This window comes from Pteropus vampyrus, unplaced genomic scaffold (assembly GCF_000151845.1).
Source record: "Pteropus vampyrus isolate Shadow unplaced genomic scaffold, Pvam_2.0 Scaffold202, whole genome shotgun sequence".
NCBI lineage: Eukaryota > Metazoa > Chordata > Mammalia > Chiroptera > Pteropodidae > Pteropus > Pteropus vampyrus.
The window spans coordinates 786997-811129 of NW_011888983.1; the positions used below are offsets into that span (position 1 = coordinate 786997).

General features: G+C 42.8%; 1 protein-coding gene across 1 annotated transcript in view; it reads left to right on the top strand.

Annotated features, from left to right (window-relative positions):
- The window catches only part of HKDC1 (hexokinase domain containing 1), a 48004-nt gene that overhangs the window by 19760 nt on the left and 4111 nt on the right, over window positions 1–24133 (top strand). Inside the window, exons 7-17 of the mRNA XM_011372154.2 lie at window positions 1519–1702; window positions 4442–4597; window positions 5635–5868; window positions 6674–6978; window positions 8580–8725; window positions 8820–8939; window positions 12759–12854; window positions 13044–13143; window positions 14460–14643; window positions 19521–19676; window positions 23378–23611. Coding sequence (XP_011370456.1) covers window positions 1519–1702; window positions 4442–4597; window positions 5635–5868; window positions 6674–6978; window positions 8580–8725; window positions 8820–8939; window positions 12759–12854; window positions 13044–13143; window positions 14460–14643; window positions 19521–19676; window positions 23378–23611 — 1915 coding nt within the window. The remainder of the gene's footprint in view (window positions 1–1518; window positions 1703–4441; window positions 4598–5634; window positions 5869–6673; window positions 6979–8579; window positions 8726–8819; window positions 8940–12758; window positions 12855–13043; window positions 13144–14459; window positions 14644–19520; window positions 19677–23377; window positions 23612–24133) is intronic.

Here is a 24133-nt window from a genome sequence, read left to right on the forward strand (position 1 = left end):
TAGATGGGACTGGGCAGATTGCACAGGACACAGACACAGTCACTGTAGGGTCTTTGGCTTTTACCCCAAAAAGAGGTAGGCACTGGAGGACTTTGGGTGGGAATGGATAAGTGGGGTATGCACTTTTAAAAAGTTTATTTTGGCTGCTGTGTGGAAAATTGACTGTTGGTGGCAAGCGTGGAATCAAGGTGACCAGCCAAGAGGCCATCGCACTGTGCAGGCAAGACGTAGTGGAGGCCTGGACCAGGGAGATAGCAGTGCACGGGGGCATCCGGTGGGTGGGTCCCTGAGCTGGGATTGGCTCTGCTGGAGGGGTCCATTGGAAGGCACTTTGGGGGACAATAACTGGATTGGATATCCCCTTGAATATACCCTCTGCCTCCCCATTCCTTTACCACTATTGGAAAAAGTTTTCTGAATTGCTCTTTCTTAATTGCTAACCACACTTTCCTCAGCCTTACTTTCCCAAAGGCAGGATCTTTACACCTGAGGGGCTTGATCTACTTTCCCATTTCTTTGGCCCTATACCTCAGAATGGGATGGGCACTTGCCAGTCATGGCATCCAGCTACTGTCCTCTGTGTCTGTCTTGGTGACAACGTCAGGTAACCCACAGTTTGGGTGACATGCCTAAACAGTGTCCATGCTTTTCTAAGAAAAACTTTTTTTCAAATATTGTATTACATTCTGCTTCTCTACATTTCTAATTTCTTATGCTGGCTTTAACATTTCTTATGTTGGCTTTAGGATCAGCCAGGGGAAGATATTTGAAAAACAAACAAATGAACAAACAAACAGTTTATTAAGGCATAAAAATTCTCATTTTAGTAATCTATGAATTCTATGAATCTTAGTAAATTTACAGAGTTCTGTCACCATCACTACTATCCAATTTTATAACATTTCCATCATCCCAATAGGTCTCAAACAGATGGTGCCCATTTGCAGTCACCCTCCAATATTCACGTGTTTGAGGCATTTCCTTGGAGTGATTTTGTCTTTGAATATGGAATGTTACTTTCTTATGTGATAGCTAATCACTGACAAAGATAAAGATGTAGCTTATGCTAGGAACAATTTGGGGCAGGCCCTGAGTAAAGAATATTTTTAGTATCAAATAGAGAAGAGGTTAAGTAGCTTAGGGAAAGGATTTAAAAAGTTACTGTGGGTTAGAGATTTAAAAAATATATATTTAGAAGGTTAGGTTAACTCATCCTCTTTGTATGTGTGCTTTGTTAGCTTTCATACATATTCATCAGATACTTCTTCACAATTGACTCCATTCATCACAGCAAACCATTAACACCCTGAGAAGTGTAGACTTGACATGTCAGCTTTATTCCTCATGAACTTCCCGGGCTTGCCAAAGCTGCTTCCCTCACTGAGAACCAGCCCTGAGAGTGGATCAAAAGCACTTTGTGGTACATTCAGAGGCCTCTCAGGCGTTGAGAGTTCTCTCTGTCTCTACCCAGCTGGGGGCCCTTCCATCACTGCACATTCTCTCTGACCCCTTGTTCAGGTACTGGCACCAACGCGTGTTACATGGAGGACATGAGCAACATTGACCTGGTGGAAGGTGACGAGGGGAGGATGTGCATCAACACCGAGTGGGGGGCCTTTGGGGACGATGGGGCCCTGGAAGACATCCGCACTGAGTTTGACCTGGATCTAGACCTTGGCTCTCTCAACCCTGGGAAGCAGCTGTGAGTACCTTCTGGCTGTGATCTGAGCATCAGCACCAGGAAATGCCCAATCGCTCAAGGACACTTTATACCTGGGAGGCTTTTTAGTTGTGACTAGTTAGTTATCCATCGCAATGAGCTTATGAGGCAAAGCTCGTATTTCGGTTTCATTGGACAGATGAGGAAAGTGAAGCCAAGGAAATGGAGTCATTTCCCCTAGGTCATAACCCCAATTCTAAGTCAATCCATATTTCTGGACCACGTATGTATGAGGCAGGGGAGATACAGGTGTGAACCAGGTGACTTGGTGTATTTGGACTAGGGCCTCAGAACAAACCAGTGCAGTCTGAGGAAGCAGGATTCAGCCAAATTCTTCATCTGTGTTTCCAATGCTCCCCCGCCATCCTGCTTTCTTAATCACACAGCACCTGGTGTAATTCCTTCCCAGCCTCAGTTCTCATGGAGCCTTTCTCAGCTCTCATCCCGCACTCACCTGTAGTAGAACTAGTTTGAGTCTGCCTCAGCTCGGTCTACATGCTGAACTCCGTGAAGGCAGGCTGTGTGGTTTTTATTTCCTTTCTACACATAGTGTCTTACACATTATTGCAACTCATTAGGTGTTAGTTGAATAAAAAAAGTTTCAAATTATAAAAAGTAATTTCGGACTTAGAGAAAAGTTGTAAAAATCATACAAAATTTCCCTTTATTCAGATTCCCTAAATAGTAACATTCACTCTGTAAATTTGTGTGTATATGTGTATATATAGACATAAAATACACATGTACATAAAAAACATACATGTCTGTGTAAAATTATTTTTTCTGAACCATTTGAGACTAAGTTGCAAGCGCTACCTGAAAACAAGTACATGTCTGTGTAAAATTATTTTTCTGAACCATTCGAAACTATGTTGCAAGTGCTACCTGAAAACAAGTACATTCTCTTAACCAAAATATAATTATCAAAATTAAGAAATTAACACTTAATCAGTTCTAATATCTAATGTGCAGACCTTATTCAAAATTCACCAGCTGACCCACTAATGTTCTTCATAAAAAAGAAAAAAATTATCCTGGTCCAGGCTTCAGTCCAGTGTCACACACTGCATTTTGCTGCCATGTCTCTTCATCCTCCTTTAATCTCAAACACTTCTGTGGTATCTCTGTGTATTTCATGATGTTGAAGCATACAAGCCATTTATTTTATAAAACGTTCCTCAACTGGGATTTGTCTGTTTCCTCATGATTAGACTCAGGCGGTGCATTTTGGCAGGAATATCCCACAATCGATGTGCATGCTCTTCAGTGCAGTGTATCTGGAGGGACATGTTTGTTCCATTACTGGTGAATTGTTTGGTTACAGGGCTGTGCCACAGGTTTCTCTACCATAAAGTTATTATTATTCCCTCTGTAATTAATGAGTATCAGGTGAAAAGGTACTTTGAGACTGTAAATATCCTATTTCTCATTAAACTTTCATTTTCTAATTTTAGCATCCTTTTGATGACTTTCTAAATCCATATTCCCTCTATGTTTATTAGTTGTTACTATACTGTAAGGAATAGCTTTCCATCCTCTCCATTTATCTATTTATAGTAATATGGACTCATGGATTTTTTTTTTATTTCATGAGTTATAATTTCTTCCTATCATTATTTATTTTGATGTCCAATTTTCTTTTCAGATTTGTTCAGTCAAAGCCCCTTTACTTCAAGCTAGCCCCTTTGTCCTTTTGACGTATTCTTTATCACTTTTTTTTTCTGGCACAGTAAGATGCTCCAGGCTTATTGTGCATTTTTTTAGCCCGGCCCCAGTATCAACCATTTTTTCAAGAAGCCCTGGTGAATAAGTGTTTTAAATACCTCCTAGAAAACATTCAAACATAGAACTGAATGCCTGGAAAGCAGATTTCTGTTTCAGATACACCCGCTCCCCAGCACATACCTGTTTCACTGGTGACATGGAGTGGTCATGGCCCAAGGAAGTGGTGCCCATTTTTGGACTTTATCATCCTCTCCCTCTCCATTCCACTTAAATTTCATTTCTCCGAAGCCAACCTGGATTTCTTTTGTCTTCTGTCTCTGTAATGTTCTAAGACTTTTTATAATGAAAGAGATAAAGTTGATTAGGAAACAGGTTGTCCTTGATTTTATGTCATATTATATTTGGAAAATAAAAATTGTTTTTAATAGCTTATCTGGGAGACAATTAGTACAATTAGTACTTGCTTCTTGGATATAGACTCAGAGTCTAGATTAGGTAGTCTGGGGGGGATATTTCATCCACCTTATTGTAGATATTGTAGCCCCACCTCCTTGGGGCTGTCTAAGCCCATCTCACGGACACAGCATCCTTCTCTCTTGGACAGAAGCCGAGAGTAGGGGTTAGAATGAAATTTGGATATATCATGCCACGTTTGGGAAAGTGCCTGAAGTCTCTGAAGTTCAGATTCCTAATGCCTAACATGGGAATGGTGCCCCCATGGCCAGGGTGTTAAGATAAAGATTCTTGGAATCAAATGCTTTGTGAGCAGGAAGGAATCTTAGGTTTCTTCTAATTTAGTCCTCCCCTTTTATAGGTGAAGAGATTGTAGCTCAGAGAGGCCACCCCAAGCTGGGATGGGGACCGAGGCCTCCAGACCCATGGAGTGGCCCTCCCACCAGTCATGCTTCTGACCACAGGCCATGGCTCGTGGGCTTTGGGAAAGGATGCTGCATAACCAAAGGTGTTTTTGCCACTGATCTGTTCACCAAATTGTAGATTTGAGAAGATGATCAGCGGCCTGTACCTAGGTGAACTCGTCAGGCTCGTCTTGTTGAAGATGGCCAAGGCAGGCCTCCTGTTTGGTGGCAAGATATCCTCCACGCTCCACACGAAGGGCAAAATTGAAACACGGCACGTGGCTGCCATAGAGAAGTAAGCTGCTGGCTGGGTTCCTCCCACCTTGACTCTGAGAGGGTGAGGGTTGGCCAAGGTGTGGTGTGCTCATGTAGTGGTATAACAGAAGGGATCAGCTTTTCCTTCTCTACTAGAACGCTTTTTGACCTAGGCACAGATTCACGTGGGTTAACAATACCTGCCATAACTCAGATGTGGCTTCTTGTTGGTTTCATCAGCCTTTGGAGATCTAACCCCTCCTCATGTTTTATTGCCTTCTTCCTCCCTAAAGTGGCGATTTATAACTTTTTTAGGGTCACAGACCCCTTTAAGAATCTGATTCAAGTTCTGGACCCTTTATACCCCAAATATACATTCGCACACATTTTTGCTTATAATATCAGGGCATCCTTGGACCCATTAAAGCCCATGCATGGAATCCAAGTTCAGAACTCCTGCTACGGCAAGAGCCTTCTCCACCTGGTACTTTTGGGTACTGGCTTTGCCTTTGGTGATTTGAAGCCCTAGTCAACTCAGGATCCTGTTCTTCCAGCTTAGAAACACTGGCATTGCTCTGGATTTTGGAATCAGTTTGGATTCTGAGCTCAGCTAAGTGGCCTCTGACTCTCAGAGTCTGTGTTTGTGCAGAGCTTGTCAGGGACTAAGTTTCAGTGAAAGGCAGTATAGTACAGAGTGGTTAAAGGGTGAGCTCTATAATTTAATTGCCTGAGTTCAAATCCTAGTCCTTGAACTTACTAGCCGTGTGACTATGGATAAATTACTTACTCTCTCTGTACTTCAGGTCTCTCTTCTGTACAATAGGGTAATGATAGTACTTCCCCCAGGATTGTTGTGAGGATTAACTTAATGCATGTCAAATCCTTAGCCTAGTGCCTGGCACATAGTGAGTGTTCAATAAATGGTGGCAGCTATGATCATTGTTAATATTATTATTATTATATTACTATGTGCCAGCCTATTTATCTTCACAGTCCTGAGAGGTGAGAAAGCTGGCTTTGAGGGGGATTCCCATGGGATGGAATAGTGTGGCCCTCTCATTCCTGTCGCCTGACCAGGTATAAAGAAGGCCTTGCCAATACAAGAGAGATCCTCACGGATCTGGGCCTGGAGCCTTCGGAGGCTGACTGCATTGCGGTCCAGCATGTCTGCACCATCGTCTCCTTCCGCTCAGCCAACCTCTGTGCAGCGGCCCTGGCAGCCATCCTGACTCGACTCCGGGAGAACAAGAAGCTGCCACGGCTACGGACCACAGTGGGCGTGGATGGCACACTCTACAAGATACACCCTCAGTGAGTGCTGCCTGGCGGCCCACACCCCCTACAAATTAGTCTCCCCTGGAACAGAGTCCCTTGAAACTATGCTTCTCTGGATGCTGGAATCAACCATCTCTTGTTGGTTCTGGGAATATAGGGGAAAGAGTGAACGTGGAGACTACATTCATCTTGCTGGCTGTGTTGCTTTAGGGGAACATTCTTAAAGAAATATTCAGCTAAAGCCAATTGCCTGACTAGGCCATCCATCCACCTGTCCATCCACCTATCCATCTGTCCATTATTATTGAATACCTACTATATGGTAAGACTGGAAAGTAAGATACACCCAGTTATAGATGGGAAAAAATTGGGATGGTAGAGGTTGCCAAGTTCAATGTAGGATACTGGTAGGTAAACAGTGAAATGAAAATTTCCCAGAGGAGGGAGAGTGAAAGACCCTCTGTCTAACAGAGATGGCAATGGAAGTCAGGTGGACACACCCTGGAAAGAGCTAGGGACAGAACTCTTCCCCTTTGGGCAGAGATGATGTTCAGCTAATACTGAACATGCCCTATGTGTGCATCTGCCCAACTGGTTAACATATTAGTGATAAAATAGATACTTCTTTGAGCTTCCCAAGAGTCCCATCCAATTGCTCTAGCTGCCCTAGTTACCCTTGGTCACCTCCCTCCTTCCCTTCCATCCAGCAACTAAAGGGGTGAGCCCTGGCCCAGCAGGACTCCCCAAGACCCCATTCAACTGCTACACTTGTGTCTGTTCCCACTGACCAGGCCTGGGCCTTTATGATTATTACATATTGTTCCATCACTCCTACCTTCAGATATCCAAAACGCCTGCACAAGGTGGTGAGGAAACTGGTCCCAAACTGTGACGTCCGCTTCCTCCTGTCAGAGAGTGGCAGCACCAAAGGGGCCGCCATGGTGACAGCGGTGGCCTCCCGCGTGCAGGCCAAGCGGAAGCAGATTGACAGGGTGCTGGCTTTGTTCCGACTGACCCAAGAGCAGCTTGTGGGTGTGCAGGACAAGATGCGGGCTGAGCTCGAGTACGGGCTGAAGAGGGACACCCACCCACTGGCCACAGTCAAGATGCTGCCCACCTATGTCTGCGGGATGCCAGATGGCACAGGTGGGCCGTGCACAGCTCCTTTTTCTGAAGAGTCACCCAGAGCTCCCATCAGAATTCTTTAAATGCAGTTAGGTTTTTTGTTTTAAGAGCTTTGGATTCATGTCTGTAATGGAGGGAGGTAGAGAAGGGTAGAAGGTCGATACTCCTGAGTCTATTTGCTGTGGTTGATCTAAGGAATTTGCAGTGAAAGAATAGTTAAAGTACTCAGAGTACGTGTGTGTATCTGTGTAACTGAGAACGTGGAGTGTGCCCCACGTTGTCGGCAAGCAGAAGAGCCAGATGCTGTCTCCAGGAGTTGCTATCTGGATACTTGGAGCTGTCTGACTTGTCTTCTCGCCAACTTCTCTGCCTCTCTTCTCTCCTGAGACTTGGGTCTCTTGCTCTCCCTTCTCGTCACTTTCTGGTCCTGATTTTTCCAACCCCTGATTCTTCTCCTGGTCCTCTGTGATCAGCAGAGAGTAGCCACTCAGCAATGGAGTCAGTACTTTAGACAAGGAAGTTCACCTCTTGAACCTCATGAACTTTGTATAATGCTTTATGTCTAGTAGTTTGCTTTTGAGCCTTTAATTTCATTTTGCCATCACAACCACTTGTGTATTACATAAAGAGAGAATGATTCACATTTTATGGATGCCAAAATTGAGACTCAGAGAGGTTAGATGACGTAGTCAAGGTCACACGGCTGTACTTTGAATCTCTCAACAACAAAGATCTTTTCCAGAGCCAGTATCCTTCGAGTCTACATAAGGAAAAAAAACTGAGAGCAGTAAAAGACACGGTCCAATTAGTCATTCCTTTACCCTTCTATCTTCCTGGCTTCATTCCTCAAAGTTTCATTAAGCGCCTACTAAATGTCAGGCTGTGGTCTAGGCACAGTGATAGAGCAGTGAGGAAAACGCGGTCCCTGCCCCTGTGGAGCTGATGTTCTGTTGGGCTGGCAGACAATAAAAACTGTGGTATTATGCCATGTAATTACAGATGCTATGAAGAAAAATAGCAGGACAAGGGGCGAGAGAGCTGGCTGGGCGTGAGGTCTTTGGCAAGTGCGAGGCACAGTGCAATGACCAGTGTGGCTAGAGCAGAGTGAGTGAGGCAGAAAGGCTTCACGGAACAGACTATGATGCTCTGCGATGTTGAAGTGAGAGGCCCTGATGGTACTGGGGGTCGGACTTGATATGGTTTCTTATTAGTCAGGTGCGGGTGTAGGAATCTGGGGAAGGGGAGATCAGGCACAGGAAGAATTGCTTCATGCTGTGGATGCACAATTCCTCTCTGCCATACAGACAGGATGGAATCACCTTCCTGTGCAGTCAGGGTAGCCTGGCCTGGTAGCCTCACCCTCAGAAGCTCCTTGAGTGTAAATATCATGTGTGACCTTTACCAAATACCAGAAAAATCAGATGAGCCTCAGACAGGCTCAAAGGGCCTGCCCAGTGCTCTGACACTGCTCGGTGACCACCACATGCCTCTGGCCCATGAGCCCCAGGGGGGCAGGGCTGAGTCTGCTTCTTTTCTGCATCTCCTCTTCCCCCCAACACCTCCACACAAGTCCCTGCTTTGTGCATGCTGGTGGAATGCAGCCCCCATTTTCTCTGCTACAGAGAAGGGGAAGTTCCTCGCCCTGGATCTGGGGGGAACCAACTTCCGCGTCCTCCTGGTGAAGGTCAGAAGTGGACGGAGGTCAGTGCGAATGTACCACAAGATCTTTGCCGTCCCTCTGGAGGTCATGCAGGGCACCGGTGAGGAGGTAAACGCCAGGCTGGGGGTCCTGCGTTCCGAGGTACCAGCCAGCCACCCTGTATTACTGCCGACCCTGTGTGACTGCCACTCTCTCCCTGCAGCTGTTTGACCACATTGTGCAGTGCATCGCTGACTTTCTGGACTACATGGGCCTCAAGGGAGCCCCGCTGCCCTTGGGCTTCACGTTCTCATTTCCCTGCAGGCAGACAAGCATTGACAAGGTAAGACAGCCCGCCAGACTTGCAGCCTGCCCCATGGGCATCCCTCTTCCACCAGGGGGATCTCAAGGTAACTCTGAGGCACTGTTCATTTTATTTAGGGGGTCTTAGGTTCAGAGCAGCTGGGAAAATATGATTGAGAATTTTAACTTTAATTTTTTCTATTTACTGTGTTGCATTTTCATTATTATTTTTTAGATTGAAGTTCACAAAAGAATTGAGGGTAGTATACGTTAAAGGGACACATACGTAAGAATACTGTTAAGAGAGGTCAAATCATGTTGTGGAGAGATAGAAAGATGGTTAAGGCCATCTATAACACTCAGGCAGTAACATTATCTGTGTCTTTCTGGGTAGTCAGCATAAACAGGGGAACACAATGGGTGGTAAGGTTTTTATTGTCTGATGAATGAAGCTTATCAGTGTATCAGAAGAAATGCCTTTCTTTCCCGACATTAGACTCTCAGAAGGAATTTATCACATAGTGACTTATTTAGTTGACTAAAGAATATCAAAGATAATAATTTAAATGCATTATTCATAATAACTTAGAAACATATAGCACAAGGTCTTTCTTAAAATTCTTGGATTAAAACACCATTCACCAGCTCATGGAGTATGGAATTCGCTCTCTCTCTGAGAGGCTCACATCAACCAAGGTATAAAAGCAGGATGCCACTCCTGAATTTACAGGGAGAACTCTGGTAGCAGAACAAGTCAACCAGAGTTCATGACAATAATAATGAGAAGAATAGTACCAAAGATTTCTTAAGATTTTGCCTAATCCACTCAATGTCCTCATGAGGTAATACACTGTTTTTGTTTTGTTGTATTGTGTTTTTACCATTTTTTATTGTGGTAAAATACACATAACATAAAATTTACCACTTTATTTTTAAGTATACAGTTCAGTGGCATTTAATTAAGTACATTCAGATTGTTGTACAACCTTAACCCTATCTATCTTCTGAAGTTTTTCATCTTCCCAAACTGAAACTCTGTTCCTATTAAATAGGCCTCTGGCAAATCTCCCTCCCCCAGCCTCTAGCAACCGCCTTTCAACTTTCTGTCCGTGACTTTGACTAGGTACCTCGTATAGGTGGAATCATACTATGCTCTTTTGTAACTGACTTATCTCACTCAGCATAATGTCCTCAAGGTTCATCCATGTTGTGGCCATGCATCAGAATTTCTTTCCTCTTTAAGGCTGAATAGTATTCCATTGTACGTATACATAGGTTTTAATCATCATTTTGTAGTTGAGAAAAATGGAGGGACAGAGAGGTTAAGTAAGTTGTCCAAGATGCCACACTTGTAACCAGTGGTGGAGGGTTCCAACCCAGCACACTGGCCTGAGAGCTGGGCTCTTGCATCCTGCCTCTGTGGGGACCAGGGCTCAGAGTCCAGGAGGCACACTCCCAACGCCAGTGGTTTCGAACCATTTTGGCTATAATACACAGTATACCTACATATATATAATCAAACCCCTCCCCCGAAAAAACAAGAAATAGTATTTAACCTTGTTGTGTGACTTATACTCTGCTTTCTACCCTATTTTATTTTTCATATGAGGAAATCGAGGCCTGTAGATCTCTTCTGATGGGTAGGCGCACAATCCGAACTGAAACGGAGCTCTCCAGGGCTCTTAGAACACCATGAAAACAGAGGCCTCCTCATCCTGCTCCAGTCCTTCAGAGGACAGGGAGAAAGATGTTCAAAAGACCGAATTGTCTGGTAATAAGGCTGGTCTCTCAAAATTAAAAATGCCAGGATGCTAAGAGCCAGAACATCTCAAGATTTCATTTCTCGATGTTCACTACAACACTGCTTTTTAATAATGAAAAATTAAAAATAGCACAATGTCTGGCAATGGAGAGTGACTAAATAAATGAACTATAGTATATCAATCATGTGGAATTCATTCATTACTTGATTTCCATTTAATGAACACATCTGCTGTGCTGGCTCTGTGCCAGACATCATTCCAAGCGCTTCACAGATACGACCTACCTGACTGGGAGAAGGCAGAGCATGATAGCTAAGAACATGGGTGGGTCTGGAAACACATCGCCTCAGTTTGAATCTCGGCTTCTCTAGTTATTGGCTGCATAAACTTGGGCAAGTTATTTGACCCCTCAGTACCTTGATTTCCTCATTTAAAAAATGGAGATAAAAATAGTACTTATTCAACAGGTATGTTTTATGGATTTTATTTTTGTGCAATTATATTTGAGGAGTATTTTCCTCAGTAAAGGAATGTGTCAGATCCACATTAACTGACCTGAAAAGGTCTAGAAGATACATTATTTAGTGAGAAAAACAAATTTCAGTAGTCCACACACCATATGAATTTATTAAAAAATACATGTAAACAGAAAAAGATCTGGAAGGATTCATACCAGACCGATAACAGAGGTTACCTCAGATTGGGGGGATGAGGAATTAAAGGAGACTTTATCAGTAGCGCTTTAATTTTTCACAAGGGCAATGCATTCCTGTATTACTGCTGCCATTAAAAATTAATACACCATGGGGAAAGGGAGCCATGTGCAGCTGTCCACAGTCCTGAATGATCAGTGGTGCAAGGACACAGCTGCTCCTCTTGACCCAGGACACTGGGCCTCCAGGTCTCTCTCTCTCTCTCCCAGAAGTTCTGGTAGGTTCATGAAGACACAGCTTAGAGGGAGAGGGAGACCTATAGAGTAAAATAACCGATAGCTGGGGAGAAAAAAAGGACTTTTAAAATAAAGATGTTGTTTCTGTATAATTGCAACTAATAAGAGAGATTTTTCAATTGGCGATAAATCTCTAATGTTCTAAATATATCCACCAGGAAAGGACCAAGGGAACCTAGCTTTCTAAGGACTGTGAAATGCAGCGGGGACGCGGGCTGAGGGCCTCCGGTGAGGTGGCCTTCCAGTCCACAGTGTTGAGGGCTCTACCATCAGAGTTGCTGGCCACCTCTCTTATCCCAGGAGCTCTCATGGCCTAGACGCTCCAGCTCTACCTGCCCTCATCCCATCTATGCTACAGAGTCTGAGGCTAGACTAATTCCTGCCCCCAGCTAACAGTATATCCTTTGCTTTCTTTTAAAAATTAAGAATACTTTTTTTCTCAGTATTATAAAAAATTATACATACTAATTTTAGGAAAACTAGAAAATGTAGACACACGTAATCTAGAACCCAAGAGAGATCCAATATCAACCCCAGGGAATATACGTTGTTTCAGAATTTTTGCCAGATACATGTGCGTGCATGTGCACGTGTGTGTGGTTTTTTAAAAGAGTAATGGAATAATTACCACCTGTATTTGTTTAATGTGTGTTCATTTAACAGTGTATGGTGAACATCTTTCTCTAGCATCCAATGTTCTCTTACAGTATACTTTTTTTATGACTATAATTTTTCTTATATTGAGGTACAAGACAAGAGATCCATTTTTGTTGGAATGATAGGATGCCTCTAGTTTTTTATTGTGGAACGATGCTTTGATAAACATTCTGTAGCTTTATCTTTAATCACATCTTAATCTGTCCTTGGCAAATTAGAAGTAGGGTCACTATGATCCAGGCCTTTGTTCTGTGCAGTCATGGCCAGGGAACATGAATTAACCAATAATGAACACTAATTGTTACAATTATTACACCTTGTCTGAGCACCATGCTTTGTGATTCCTCTGGACCCAGCATTAGGGCTGCAGAAATGGAAGCAGTCAAAAGCACACACATCTGACTAGCAGTTAACTACCTATTAGATATTGAAGTTGTGTAGTGGTCCCAGAAAACTACTGATAAAATGAATTTCCCCTCCTTTCTTTCAGGGAACACTCATTGAATGGACCAAAGGCTTTAAGGCTACCGACTGTGAAGGGGAAGACATGGTGGACATGCTCAGGGAAGCCATCAAGAGGAGAAATGTAAGATATGGTATTGAGGCCCATGCCTCACCCAGCCCTTTCCCCCAGGCCCTCTGCTCTAACGTCCTATGCCCAGCCCCGTGACTCTGACCTCTTCCTCCCCCCACCCCCAAACCTTGGGCTGATATGCCCTTCCTGATCCTATTCAGCCTGCACATTCTACTTATAGTAGAGCTGTTTCCTTTGCAGGAGTTTGACCTGGATATAGTTGCAGTCGTGAATGACACAGTGGGGACTATGATGACCTGTGGCTATGAAGATCCTAATTGTGAGATTGGCCTGATTGCAGGTAAGTGATCAGGCATGTCCCATTTCATCCTTTGGAGGTTCTTTTTTAACATAGCGAGGGGTGGGGGGCCATTGTTCCATTCAGAGACTCTGAAGCCCCCTTTGTCCAAGGCAGACATGAAGTTAAAATTGGGATTCCAGGTCCCCTAATTCCTAAGTCTTTACTTAATACCTTTCTCTGTTAAGGGTCCAAAGCCAAGGTGGTTCTTTCTGTTGAAGAAGGAGAGTGACACAGAAAGAGGGGATTTTCAGATTAGGGCCTTGAAGCAGATTATCCTGGGATGAAGGAGACCTTAGCTGGATCATGTTGGCCTGGGACTGAAGGAGCTAGATTTTGATGTTGGCTCCAATGTACACTTCCTCTGTTCTCTGACCTTTACTGGCTGGCAGGGTGCACAGAATGGGGAAGAATTAGACATCTAGGAGAAGAGAAGAGAGTGATTAAGGGTAAGGGTGGATTCTAGTGGGATGACTCTTTTTAAGAGGTGGGGGGACAGGTGGGAATTGAACAGGTGGAGATAGGGATGAAGTGCATTCCAAGTGACAGGCACAGGTTAAGTAATGAAGGAATCTGGGAAAGTTGTTCCAGTTGGTTATCTGGAGTTCCTGGAAGGTGAGTTGTAGGTGGAAGATGGGGATATATTGAGATGTCTTCAATGCCATGTAAGAAGTTTCAGTTCATTCTAACTTTTACCTACTTTGTGATCTTGGGCAGGTTACTTAGTCTGTCTGGATTTGAGTTTCTTCAACTGTGGGAGGAGTTGGGCTAGATCTAGGAGAGAAGAGAAGTGAGACTTATTTAATTGAGTATTATAGTTGTCTGGACTGTTGTGTTGAGAATAGTTCTGAGGCCAGGTCATGGACAAAGCAGAAGAAGATGGCTTATAGATGCCAAGTGTTTGCTTATCCAAGACTAGATGATTCTTCATCATCCCTTCCAGCTCTGACTGCTAATTCTAAGACTACTTGGAAGCTTACTTTGTGTACCTATAGCTTAACAATGATGATGATGATGATATCACAGGTACCATTTATCGAATACTTACTATGTGGAAGAAACTTATGGACAGCATCTCATTTTTTTTTTTTAATAACAAATTTATAAGGCAAGCATTATTTCCTTTGTATAGATGAAGTAGCGGGACCTTTGAAAGATGAGATACTTGTCTAAAGTCACTCACCAATGAGAGTAAAGCTGGAATCCATACCTAGTTGTATATGACTCTAAGCCGGAATTCCTATGTACTGCACTCTGCTGCCTGTTTGAGACCTTGTGGTACCTTTCTAAGACTAAAGTCTCTTCATGATTCCTTCTAGGAACAGGCAGCAATGCGTGCTACATGGAAGAGATGAGAAACATCGAGTTGGTGGAAGGGGACAAAGGGCTGATGTGCATTAATACAGAGTGGGGAGGATTTGGAGATAATGGCTGCATAAATGACATTCGGACCCAATATGACAAGGAGGTGGATGAGGGGTCCTTGAATCCTGGCAAACAGAGGTGAGAAAATGGATCTGTACATTTATGCAGGTTGTGCAGTTTATGACTTTACCAGGGGGAGGGTGCCATTTTCATATCATAGACACTATAGCTTTGTATATTTATTAGAACTCTCTATCAGATGTCAGTGAGCTGTCTTATTTGAATGAAAGCAAAATATTATGATGAGTTTCTAATAAGTAGAAAGAAGGAGTGCCTTTTTAAAATTACCATGAGATATCATAAGGGCTACCGGTAGCTTTGGAAGTGAGGCAAAGGCTGTTGAAAAGTGTATTCTCTGTGGGCCAGGTGTCACAGAGCAGGGACATGGCGACTCAGTGGGTCCTTTTGGGATGGGCATCTGGTAGGTCCAATTTAGAGGTCAACATCCTCAGCCTTTCAAGAGCTGGCTGCCAGGATGCTGACCTCTGCTATTCTGGGGTAGGGAAGTGGCTGCAGGTGAAGGGTGGGAATACTGGTTTTCAACCAGGACATTGTGCCCCGACATGGGTGACCATCACTTTGGCGGTGTATGCCAACTATTAGTCATACTAAAAATACTGAAATAAAGGAATGTTTTTTTTTTTTAAAGTACATTTTCACCTGCATTCTTGTATACCTTCTTCAGAAGGAGAGAAAGGAGTAGATAGAGATAGAGCTATCATGCTAGGAATTGATAATTAACCTGAGCCCGTCCATTAGAACAGGGGTTGGCAAACTGTTTCTGTAACAGACCAGAGAGCAAATGTTTTACTATCAGGCCATATGGTCTTTGTCATAACTAAACTCAGTGTCTTAATACATAAAATAAAGTGGATGTTGACAGAATATAGATTTACCATGGTGGGTGATATCCAAGTGGAGAAGTTGAGCAGACTGGAAATGTTACACTGTGTAGGAAGAGGCTTGGGCAAGGCAAGACTGGCCCTGGTGATTTCTCATCCTCCTTTGGCACTAGTCTTTGTTACTGGAAGGCAGGTGAGTTGTGGAAAGGGCAGCTGAACTAGAGATTGCCCCCAAAAGAAGGGAATTTATCTCTGAATCCTAAGTTGGGGACATCCAAATATTGTGGCTCTTCTTAAGGGGCAAGTTCCTTCTTAGTTTTGTGACTAAATCCACTGGAGGCTTATATTTTTTAGAATGAACGTTTAAGGGAGCAGCATATTTAATTTGCTGCCATAATTAGTCTGTGTCATGTTGGTTCCACATTAGGTCCTGACCATTTAAGAAAACACAAGTCCAGCGCATAAGTTTCTGATTCTCATTTGACCCTGCAGGCAGTGGTGTTCCAGCTCTGCATCATTGTTATTAATACTGTCATACATACCTGTGCAGAGTGCCTGGTCAGTGCCTATTGGCTACGAAGCACCTTTTCCTCTTGCTCCTTCCCTCATATTGTTCACAACCTGTAGAAAGGGGAAAGAGAGCTAACATTATTTGAGCATTCCTGGTGTGTGCAGACAGTTTAAATGTACTATCTTGTGGAGCAGAATCTCTAGTGGAACAGATTTGTATTTGTTCAAATACAAAGCAACAAGAATCTTTAGTAGAACAGATTTGTAATATAAAGCCAAGGAGAATTGGCTTTGGGGCCAGGAGAGGGACTAACTTTTGCTTAATGCCTTTACTTAATACCTTTCTCTGTTAAGGGTCCAAAGCCAAGGTGGTTCTTTCTGTTGAAGAAGGAGAGTGACACAGAAAGAGGGGATTTTCAGATTAGGGCCTTGAAGCAGATTATCCTGGGATGAAGGAGACCTTAGCTGGATCATGTTGGCCTGGGACTGAAGGAGCTAGATTTTGATGTTGGCTCCAATGTACACTTCCTCTGTTCTCTGACCTTTACTGGCTGGCAGGGTGCACAGAATGGGGAAGAATTAGACATCTAGGAGAAGAGAAGAGAGTGATTAAGGGTAAGGGTGGATTCTAGTGGGATGACTCTTTTTAAGAGGTGGGGGGACAGGTGGGAATTGAACAGGTGGAGATAGGGATGAAGTGCATTCCAAGTGACAGGCACAGGTTAAGTAATGAAGGAATCTGGGAAAGTTGTTCCAGTTGGTTATCTGGAGTTCCTGGAGGTGAGTTGTAGGTGGAAGATGGGGATATATTGAGATGTCTTCAATGCCATGTAAGAAGTTTCAGTTCATTCTAACTTTTACCTACTTTGTGATCTTGGGCAGGTTACTTAGTCTGTCTGGATTTGAGTTTCTTCAACTGTGGGAGGAGTTGGGCTAGATCTAGGAGAGAAGAGAAGTGAGACTTATTTAATTGAGTATTATAGTTGTCTGGACTGTTGTGTTGAGAATAGTTCTGAGGCCAGGTCATGGACAAAGCAGAAGAAGATGGCTTATAGATGCCAAGTGTTTGCTTATCCAAGACTAGATGATTCTTCATCATCCCTTCCAGCTCTGACTGCTAATTCTAAGACTACTTGGAAGCTTACTTTGTGTACCTATAGCTTAACAATGATGATGATGATGATATCACAGGTACCATTTATCGAATACTTACTATGTGGAAGAAACTTATGGACAGCATCTCATTTTTTTTTTTTAATAACAAATTTATAAGGCAAGCATTATTTCCTTTGTATAGATGAAGTAGCGGGACCTTTGAAAGATGAGATACTTGTCTAAAGTCACTCACCAATGAGAGTAAAGCTGGAATCCATACCTAGTTGTATATGACTCTAAGCCGGAATTCCTATGTACTGCACTCTGCTGCCTGTTTGAGACCTTGTGGTACCTTTCTAAGACTAAAGTCTCTTCATGATTCCTTCTAGGAACAGGCAGCAATGCGTGCTACATGGAAGAGATGAGAAACATCGAGTTGGTGGAAGGGGACAAAGGGCTGATGTGCATTAATACAGAGTGGGGAGGATTTGGAGATAATGGCTGCATAAATGACATTCGGACCCAATATGACAAGGAGGTGGATGAGGGGTCCTTGAATCCTGGCAAACAGAGGTGAGAAAATGGATCTGTACATTTATGCAGGTTGTGCAGTTTATGACTTTACCAGGGGGAGGGTGCCATTTTCATATCATAGACACTATAGCTTTGTATATTTATTAGAACTCTCTATCAGATGTCAGTGAGCTGTCTTATTTGAATGAAAGCAAAATATTATGATGAGTTTCTAATAAGTAGAAAGAAGGAGTGCCTTTTTAAAATTACCATGAGATATCATAAGGGCTACCGGTAGCTTTGGAAGTGAGGCAAAGGCTGTTGAAAAGTGTATTCTCTGTGGGCCAGGTGTCACAGAGCAGGGACATGGCGACTCAGTGGGTCCTTTTGGGATGGGCATCTGGTAGGTCCAATTTAGAGGTCAACATCCTCAGCCTTTCAAGAGCTGGCTGCCAGGATGCTGACCTCTGCTATTCTGGGGTAGGGAAGTGGCTGCAGGTGAAGGGTGGGAATACTGGTTTTCAACCAGGACATTGTGCCCCGACATGGGTGACCATCACTTTGGCGGTGTATGCCAACTATTAGTCATACTAAAAATACTGAAATAAAGGAATGTTTTTTTTTTTTAAAGTACATTTTCACCTGCATTCTTGTATACCTTCTTCAGAAGGAGAGAAAGGAGTAGATAGAGATAGAGCTATCATGCTAGGAATTGATAATTAACCTGAGCCCGTCCATTAGAACAGGGGTTGGCAAACTGTTTCTGTAACAGACCAGAGAGCAAATGTTTTACTATCAGGCCATATGGTCTTTGTCATAACTAAACTCAGTGTCTTAATACATAAAATAAAGTGGATGTTGACAGAATATAGATTTACCATGGTGGGTGATATCCAAGTGGAGAAGTTGAGCAGACTGGAAATGTTACACTGTGTAGGAAGAGGCTTGGGCAAGGCAAGACTGGCCCTGGTGATTTCTCATCCTCCTTTGGCACTAGTCTTTGTTACTGGAAGGCAGGTGAGTTGTGGAAAGGGCAGCTGAACTAGAGATTGCCCCCAAAAGAAGGGAATTTATCTCTGAATCCTAAGTTGGGGACATCCAAATATTGTGGCTCTTCTTAAGGGGCAAGTTCCTTCTTAGTTTTGTGACTAAATCCACTGGAGGCTTATATTTTTTAGAATGAACGTTTAAGGGAGCAGCATATTTAATTTGCTGCCATAGTTAGTCTGTGTCATGTTGGTTCCACATTAGGTCCTGACCATTTAAGAAAACACAAGTCCAGCGCATAAGTTTCTGATTCTCATTTGACCCTGCAGGCAGTGGTGTTCCAGCTCTGCATCATTGTTATTAATACTGTCATACATACCTGTGCAGAGTGCCTGGTCAGTGCCTATTGGCTACGAAGCACCTTTTCCTCTTGCTCCTTCCCTCATATTGTTCACAACCTGTAGAAAGGGGAAAGAGAGCTAACATTATTTGAGCATTCCTGGTGTGTGCAGACAGTTTAAATGTACTATCTCGTGGAGCAGAATCTCTAGTGGAACAGATTTGTATTTGTTCAAATACAAAGCAACAAGAATCTTTAGTAGAACAGATTTGTAATATAAAGCCAAGGAGAATTGGCTTTGGGGCCAGGAGAGGGACTAACTTTTGCTTAATGCCTATTGTACACCAGATGCTTCCATCTCAACAGTCTTGTGGGGTCAGTGCTTCACGCTCCCTGTTTCATAGATGATAACTCAGGTTATGCAGCGAGTATGTGGCAGAGCTGGGACCTAGCTTAGTCAACATGGCTCCAAAGCCTGGCTTTCCCACATTATGCTGTCTTAGGCATTGCATTTCTTTTGCCCTGCTGCCCATTCTGAAACACTCTGAATCAGGTAGCTAGTGGATGCCAATGGCATGTTCCACACCCTGACCCGTGATCCTTTCAGGAACCATTCACCAGCACTGATTTTCCTGCTTTCACCAAACTCATTCCTCTTCCACAAACAGATATGAGAAGATGACCAGTGGGATGTACCTGGGGGAGATCGTGCGGCAGATCCTGATCGACCTGACCAAGCAGGGTCTCCTCTTTCGCGGGCAGATTTCAGAGCGTCTCCGGACCAGGGGCATCTTTGAAACCAAGTTCCTATCCCAAATTGAAAGGTGATATGTAATCATGTTCACCTGCTCAGTGTGAGAGGCCCTGATTTGGACGTGCCGTGGTCTTGCTAGGGCTGGGCAGAGTTGGGCCAAGATCAGGCAGAGGCTTACCTCCTGGGGTTGCCCCCTCTCTCCAGCTGCATCAGGACCACAGCCCAAGGGTATGCACACAGGTGAGGGGCCAGCAGCCTGTCTGGGCCTCAAGGTCCCTAAGCTGTTACTACACAGGAGTTAGCTTAGGCTAGAAAACGATTGCCTTTTCTTCCTGAAAAGAAAATGTATCCATAATACGAAAAAAAATGGTCTTTTTAAAAAATCACTCATATGCTCACTACTAAATACAGCTGTTTTCATTTTTGCATATTATAGTCCCTTTTAAGTTCTTGAATGTTTATAAACATACTTTCGTGATTGCGATTACATTACTCATATCATTCTATATATTTTTTTATTCAGTGTTTGTTCATGGAAATTTTCACTTATAATTCTGGTTCTTATTTTTTATTATGAAAAGTTTTAGACATATGAAAAATTAGAATAGTAAAATGAACCCAATGTTGTCATCACCACCTTCAATAATGACCACTCATGGCCGAAGTCTGTATAGTCCTACTTTTTCCATTCCCAAGGTGGCTTAATTTGAAAGAAATTTTATGGCAATTCAATGATAAATATTTCAAAATATATTTCTAAAATACAAGTTATTTAAAAAATATGTAACCGTAGTACCATCATCATGCCTGAAATAGCTAATGATAAACCTTATCTCAAAATATCTTGTCAGTGTTCCCATTGCCCAAGATGTCTAAAAATAATGGTTTTTACAGTTCTGTTTGCATCATTATCCAAACAAGGTCCATTTATTGCATTTGGTCGATATGTTTGTTAAATCTCTTTTAATCAATAGAATTTCCATGACTCTCTTTTTCTCCCTTGTAATATATTTGATGAAGAAACTATCCATTTATTCTGAGTTTCTTATATTCTAAATTTTGCTGATTGCAGCACTTAGCATTTTCTTCTGTCCCTTATATTTCTTGCAAACTCATAGTTAGACCCAGATGCATTTTGGACAAGAATATTTCACAGGTGACATTGGGTTGTCTATCTGTCTCTCTTTTACGATGTTAGCTGTCATTGATGCTTCTTGTCTAGATCTATAATTTCACTAGAGATTGTAAGATGATGATAATTTAATGCTATCATTCCTTCCGCATTTATTAACTGAAATACTTCTAGAAAGAGAAACTTCCCCATATCAACTCTTCGGTGTAATTATCATTTTAAATGGCTGCATTATGTTATGTTATGTTTCTATACTATAATTTACTAAATTTCCCCTTTGGTGTAGGATATCTACCTTGTAATTTATGGATTTCTGCAATTCTGAGCAACACCATAATTATTCTTTTTGTACATAGTAATTTGCATCTTGCGAATTATTTCCTTAGGAGTATAAGCATTTGGTTAAAAGAAGCATTTCCCTATAGACACACCTTTTTTAGAAAGGTAGTTCCAGTCTCCACCACCACCAGTTATGTACAAATGTCAGCTTCACTGCTTTTCATATCAGCACTGGATGTTTGGAATTTCTCTCAACTTGCCTTCATTCATTTAATTTTCCTGGTCTTTATGGCTAGGTGCCAGCAAACCAAAAATCACTTTGGGGGGGGGGGGAAACCCTCTATAAATGAGAGCAGTGTACTTAATGAGGGAAATCAGATGGACTGTTGCAGAGCAGTTCTTGTTGTCTAAGGAGATGTAGAATCAGTAGCAGCAGCAACAGTTTTGTGTTTTTGAAGTGTTGATTAGCAAATGTTCAGTACCCTTTTTTGGTCTGGTCTTCAAGCCATAAAATTTGAAAGTTGCAAGTTAAAAGTCATCATGTTTGGCAGCTAGAGGGGTCCTCTTGCTGTGTGCGTAGGGGGGAATAGCTTCTCCCTCGTGTGCCAGAGATAAGCAGATTGTCTTATCTTTGCCCCCTTTTTTTTGACCTGAATACAAAGAAAGTTGTTCCTGGACAAAGCAAGTTGGCAGGACCTATATGCCTCCAGAAATATTTGCTTCTGCCACACAAAATATGTCTGCTTTGGATTCTTTGATTTCTACAGGCATTAAAAAAAAAAAATTATGGAGTAAAAAGAAAATCATATCCGTCTAGTGTCAATGAGGAGATGGTAGGTGCTATGTTGGCTGCGGGCCATTTCAAAGTGTGTTGTTGAATGAATGAGACAGTGATTCTCAGGGGAAGAATCCTGGATTTACAGTCTCAGAGCCTGAGCTTAAGATTCATCTCTGCCATTTAACTCATTTGTCCTGTGTGACCTGAGGCAGGTAGCTTCACCTCTCTGGACCCCAGTTTCCTTCTTTACAAGATAAATAATTGCTCTGCTGCTTAACCCCAAGGATTATTCTGAGGATCTAGTAAGGGAACATACATGAAAGAACTAGGGAAACTGTGAAGGGCTAGACTGTGGAGGGAATTTCAGGGTTTATTTTTAGACATACTAGAAAACCCCCATTTTTTTTTCTATACAGTATTATTAATTTATAAGCAAAAGGAAGAAAATGAGAATTACTAATAATCCTGTTATCATCTGAATAGATTTCCTTCTGCTCTTTTTTTTTCTGTGCAAGGATAAACATTAAAAACAAAAACAAACCAAGGTCATATGGCACATAGTATTTTATAAATTATTTTTTCACTTAATACATCATGAACATTTTTATAGCATTAAATATTCTCATGCAAACTCATCTTTAAGGTCTAAAAAGGATTTTGTTATCTGGCTCTACCCCCATTTACCTGTTGAATTGTTCTATGGCCATAGAGTTTGTTTCTCAGTTGGTGTCTCTTTGTAACACTCTTCTTCCCTAAGTATCACCTGAAACAGTCAAGGCTATAACTTCATTCATCTTGTTTAGCTTGGGAGCTCAGTAAGTTCACTGTGAGATAAGCCAGGTCTAGACTTGAGGCTAACCTGTCTCCATGATGGGTGCTTCTCTGCATGTGCTTATGGTCCTAGCAGGTTACCATTCACTAAGATGCTGATTGTACATTGTATATTCATTTCTTCGTTTTCCCATTGAATATACACAGCCCTGTGCTGTCTCCTATTGAGAACACAGTCTTACCCTCAAAGACCATGTCGTCTAGTTGGGAAGGGAAAGCACAGAATCATAAAAAGTTAAAAAGAAGGAAAGTGGGCTTCCAATTGAATGGGGCCAGAGTATTGGAAGCTGGTGTGTTCAGTGGGAGAGACTCGATTTGGTGTGAGAAGGTGTGTGTTTGAATCCCTGCTCTCTACTCTCTGTGGGCAAGTCTCTAGCACTCTGAACCTCAGATTCCTCTTCTGAAAAATAGCTACCTGCTGTGCTGGTAACTAGATCTAATAATAGCTCCTAGTGAGATAATATATAAGAGGTGCTCACACTTTATTTTTTAAAGATGATAGGACTTCCTGGAGGTGGCAGAACTTCTTAAGTCTCAGCTTCTAAGGCATTCTATTCCAACTCAACCATCGTCTGGATCATTTTCTCCTCCCTCCTTGCTAGGACATCTAGGGGCAAGGGGTGGGGTCTGTGAGCTGGTTCCAGGATTTCCTATATACCAAATCATATCATCTGCAAAAAAAAGGCGGTTTGTTTGCAGATGACATGGGCCCCAGAAACAGGTCCTGACATCCTGCTCTGCTTGCCTGCAGTGATAGGCTGGCTCTCCTCCAGGTCAGGAGGATCCTGCAGCAGCTCGGCTTGGACAGCACATGTGAGGACAGCATCGTGGTGAAGGAGGTGTGTGGAGCTGTGTCCCGTCGGGCGGCCCAGCTCTGTGGCGCTGGCATGGCTGCCATCGTGGAGAAAAAGAGGGAAGACCAGGGACTTGAGCACTTGAAGATCACTGTGGGCGTGGATGGTACCCTGTACAAGCTGCACCCTCAGTGAGTGCCTGAGAAGGGAGGGTTTGGGAGGGTGCTGAGGCTGGGTCTGGACCCAGTTGAATCTGAGAGACAAGGTTGAACCCTGGTGGCTCTGCTTTCTAGTGGTATGATGTAGGAGTATTCATCTTTTCTGAACCCCAGCTTCTTTGTCTGTAAAAGGCAGGCAGTAATAATCTCTACCTCATAGAGCTTCATGAGAATAATGTGGATTGATACATTTAAAGTACTTCACATAGTGCTCAGTAAATAAAAGTGATGATTTTTAATAAATTTTCTTCCAACATCACAGGGGAGTGATGAGAACGAATACTTTGTATGACATAGAGCATTGTCAATTGCAAGCTAGTTATAATTTTCTTAGCTCAGAATAAGTGGACAGAGGATTAAGGGCCTGTCAGGCAATGTGGGTTTGAATCCTGGCTCCACCACTTGGAACCTGGGAGGCCTAGGGCAAGTTTCTTACCCTCTTTGAGCCCCACTTCTTTATCTGTAAAATGAGGACAAAAATCATACCTGCCTTAA